Genomic DNA, 4,248 nt, shown 5'->3' with positions numbered 1-4,248 from the left:
CGCAGCCACATCGGGTCACCGGGCGCCGCGCGCGGGCTGGTCTGAACGTGCGTCCCGAGTGGCAGTGCCGCACGCAGCCCCTGGAAGCCCTCGGTGCCCCCCCCTCGCCTGTCTCCCTGTCCCTCCTGGGCTTCAGCAGCCACGCGTCTTCACTGCCTCTGTGGTTTGCCTTTTCCAGAACATCATATTCTTGAAATCATGTGGTATGAAGCCTTTTCATGTTGACTTCTCTGACTTGGCAATAGGCGCTTGAGGTTCCTTTTCATGGTGTGAGGGCTCATTTTTTAGCTCTAATACCTCATCTGTGAGAACCAGTTTGTTTATACCCTCACTGATCATTTTATAGAGGCATCTTCATCACTTCCAAATTGTGATGATTATTAAGCTTCTCTAAACATCTGTGTGCAGGTTTTTTGCAAATGTAAGTTTTCAGCTCCTTTGGATAAATATCAAAGATTGTGATTGCTGGCTCATATGGTAAGAGTATGGTTTGAAAGTGAAAAGTGAAAGTTATTCAGTTGTGTCCGACTCTGTGACACCATGGACTATATAGTCAGTGGACTTTTCCAGGCCAGAATACTGGAGTGGGTAGCCGTTCCCTTCTCCGGGGGATCTTCCCAATCTAGGGATAGAACCCGGGTCTCCCACATTGCAGGCAGATGCTTTACCAGCTGAGCCACCAGGGAAGCCCAGGAATACTGGAGTGGGTAGCCTACCCCTTCTCCAGCGGATCTTCCCAACTCAGGAATCAAACTAGGGTCTCCTGCATTGCAGGCGGGCTCTTTATCAGCTGAGCCACAGGGAAGCCCGAGAGTGTGTGTGTTTTTTAAGAAATCGCCCAAGTGGCTGCACCATTTTGCAGCGCCGCCTGCAAGGTGAGAGTCCCCGTTGTCCCACAGCCTGCCAGCAGGTGGCGCACCGACTCTGGCCCTTGTGACAGGTGTGTACTGGCCTCCTTGTTTCAATTTGCATCTCCCTGGGGACATGCCATGTGGGGCATCTTCTCACATGCTTACATCTGTATCTCTTCTTTGGTGAGGTGTCTGTTAAGGTCTTTGGCGCTTTTTTTAATTGGGTTGTTTTTTAAGACTGTAAACATGTACATGTCAGTCCCAGTCTCCCAAGTTATCCCTCCCCACTTTCCTTCTAGTAACCATAGGGTTTCTGATTTGCAAATAAGTTCATTTGTATAATTTTTTTTAGATTTCACATGTAAGCAGTATCATATGATGTGTGTCTTTCTGTCAGATTTACTTAATAGTACAGTCTCTAGGCCCATCCATGTCACTGCGGATGGCACTATTTCATCTTTTTATGGCTGAACAATAGTCCGTTGTGTGCACGCGCGCGTGTGTGCATGTGTGTGTGTGCGCACGTGTGTGTGTGTGCGCACGTGTATGTGTGTGCGCACGCGCTCGCATCCACCTGCCAATGCAGGACATGCAGGCTCAGTTCCTGGGTCAGGAAGATCCCCTGGAGGAGGAGATGGCAACCCGCTCTAGTATTCTGGCCTGGAGAATCCCGTGGACAGAGGAGCCTGGCGGGCTGCACTCCCTGGGGCCGCAGAGAGAAGGACATGACTGAGCACGCATGCACAGCAGTACAGGAGGGCTCCCTTTTTTCCACGCCCTCTCCAGCATTTGTTGCTTGAAGGCTTTTTAATGGTGGCCATTTGGCCAGTGTGATGTGGTGCCTCCCTACAGTTTTGATTCTGCTTCTCTGACAGTCAGCGATGTTCAGCATTGTTTCCTGTGCTTTTGGTGAGAAATGTCTGTTTAGAATTTCTGCCCACGTTTGATTGGGTTATTTTATTGTTTGCAGCTGAGTTGTAAGGTTGTTTATATATACATTTTGGAAGTTAGTTCCTTGTTGGCTGCATCACTTGCAAATAAGTTGTATTTTCATTTAGTTAAAATATGTTTTCTCTTGAGACTTCTTCTTTGCCCATTGTGGTATTTGGAGATGTGTTGTATGACCTACAGCTATTGGGGAGTTTTTCAGTTATCTCTTTGTTACTGACTTCAGTTTAATCTCACTGAGGTCTGAGAGCAGGGATGATAGGAGTCCTGGTGAAGGTGTGTCTCACGGCCTTGGCCGTGGTGTGTTTCGTACACGTTCCGTAGGAGCTGAGGGGAATGTATGTTCTGCTGGGGTTGGATGAGACGGTCTGTAGATAGCAGTTGATCACTGGTGCTCTTGGATTCTGCTTTGCCCGACTGCCTGCTGGCTCCTCCCCTTTCTGAGAGGAGTGTGTGGGAGTCTCCCGCACAACAGTTGATCCACCTACTTCTCCTCACAGCTGCCAGTTTTGCCTTGCATACTGTGACACTCTGATACGGGGCTCGTACATAAAGATCGTTACGTCTTCTTGAGAACTGACATGATCATTACGCAACGCCCTCCTTACCCCCAGTCACTTCCCTTTCCCTGCAGCCTGCTTGTCATGGCTGTTGTAACTGTAATATGAAGCTAAGGTTGGCTTAGTATTTATTTCTGGCACCATAAAAGCGTGTTCCTGTTTTGCAGAGGCCCTCAAAGCAGGCAGCGTCCTCTTCCCCGACCTCCTGGTGAAAGAGACAGAGGCTGTCCTCCACAAGCACCGCTCGCCCACCTACTGCGAGCAGCTCCTGCAGCACCTACAGGCCCTGCCGCCTGCCCAGTGACCAGAGTCCTGGGAGCAGAGCCTCGGCACAGCAGCTGGAGGGAGGCAGACATGCAGCCCTCGTCCTCACCTGGGCTGGAACTCGTGGCCTCTGAGTCTCGTCACAGGGCACTGTCTGCCTGCAGCGAGGACCCTCCCAAGCAAGCCTTGACAGCAGAAGAATGTATTCGCCAAGCCCCTGCCCAGTGCCTCCTGGGACAGCTTTTCACACCCAGCAGGTTTTGAAATAACTTCACTGAGTGGCTTCTGTATTTTTGTGTCTTACTCATACAGTCCGTTAAGAGGGCTGCCAGAAATCGACAGCTGCCTTCACATTAAATGTCAGCTGCTCATTCTGGCAGCCTCATCCACGCGCTGTGTTCTTTAGGCTATGTGTGCTGCTAGGTTCGAGGGTTATTGGTTCTTTCTTGCTTAAATGCCCACCAAGAAAGTTCTTGAGTGTTTATAAAGGAAAAAGCCAAAGTGATTAAAAAGAAATGTTTAAAAAAAAAAAAGAAGATGAAATGTTTCTTCTTTGGATTCTGTCTAGTGAAACTGTATATCTCAGTGACGAGACTGAAAAGAATTTGAAACTTTAAGAACTATTATCAACAAAATCTTCCGCTTTTAAAATGTTACGTGGGTTGTATTTGGTCACAGTATTTTCTCTTAGATCAGTAATGCTGACAGTGTTGAAAATAGGATATTTAATCAAATATAATTTTGGTTGCTATTGTACTTAGCAGTACAGTAAAACTGTGTTATATTTTCCTGCACTTTCTATCCCCAAGTGCCTAAAAGATTTCATTTTAAGCATTATTTCCATAAGCCAAATATTTATGTTAACACAAGAAAAGAAAATGTTCTATTTTTTCCAAAAATCAAAGATTAACATTTATGCTTTGGTATTTGAAAATATAACTTAAAATATTTATTATAATTATTCTGTACGCCTGTCTTTGTGTGTCTTGGTAACTGAAATTAAGACTCATTTCTTCCTCAGATTCAACCTCACAGCAGCCTCAAGAATCCTGGGCCTTTGGATTCGGGGGAGGTGGGGGCGGGACTCACTGCTCGTTGAGGTTCCCTGTGTGGACACCAGGTGGCAGGCGCTCCAAACAAGACCAGGGCGTCAGCAAGGCTTCCAAGGGCTTACCCTCCAGTGGGGTCCGCCTGAAGAACGGCTGAGAGCTGAGCCTGTAGCACAGGGGTCGCTGTGGCCCAGGCAGCACGACTCCTGATATCCGCTCCTGTGCCCTCCCAGGTTCTGAAGGCCATTTGGGTTGATGGCTACAGGCATGGCGGATTCCCTCAGATGGTCTTCCCCCAGCTCCGCGGCTGCCTTCTGCCGCCTCTGCGTGTCCTTCCTCAGCACCACCTGGAACCTGTCAGAGATGCATGTTATCTGGCCTCGGTCCAGACCTACCAAATCAGAGACGACAGGCTGGGGACTCCTGCCATGAGAGCACGCGTTTTCATATCCAGCAAGAAGCCCCATCTTCTGCCTCTGGTCAGTCAGTGTCACGGGAGCCAAAAGTAAACAGAGTTTGGCTAGGAGGACACCGCATGCTCGACCCCTCGCCTCTCACGAGGCCGGCCGGGGCTGG

At 48.8% G+C, this 4,248-nt stretch overlaps 1 protein-coding gene across 1 annotated transcript in view; it reads left to right on the top strand.

The window, feature by feature from the left end:
* Window positions 1-3,581, top strand: part of DNAAF5 (dynein, axonemal, assembly factor 5) — a 24,614-nt gene extending 21,033 nt beyond the window's left edge. Inside the window, exon 12 of the mRNA XM_010858782.1 lies at window positions 2,463-3,581. Coding sequence (XP_010857084.1) covers window positions 2,463-2,663 — 201 coding nt within the window. The 3' untranslated portion in view covers window positions 2,664-3,581. The remainder of the gene's footprint in view (window positions 1-2,462) is intronic.
* The last annotated feature ends 667 nt before the right edge of the window (window positions 3,582-4,248 follow it).

Source organism: Bison bison, unplaced genomic scaffold (genome assembly GCF_000754665.1).
Source record: "Bison bison bison isolate TAMUID 2011002044 unplaced genomic scaffold, Bison_UMD1.0 scf7180017864407, whole genome shotgun sequence".
Classification (NCBI taxonomy): domain Eukaryota; kingdom Metazoa; phylum Chordata; class Mammalia; order Artiodactyla; family Bovidae; genus Bison; species Bison bison.
This window is presented reverse-complemented; position numbering and strand designations above follow the sequence as displayed.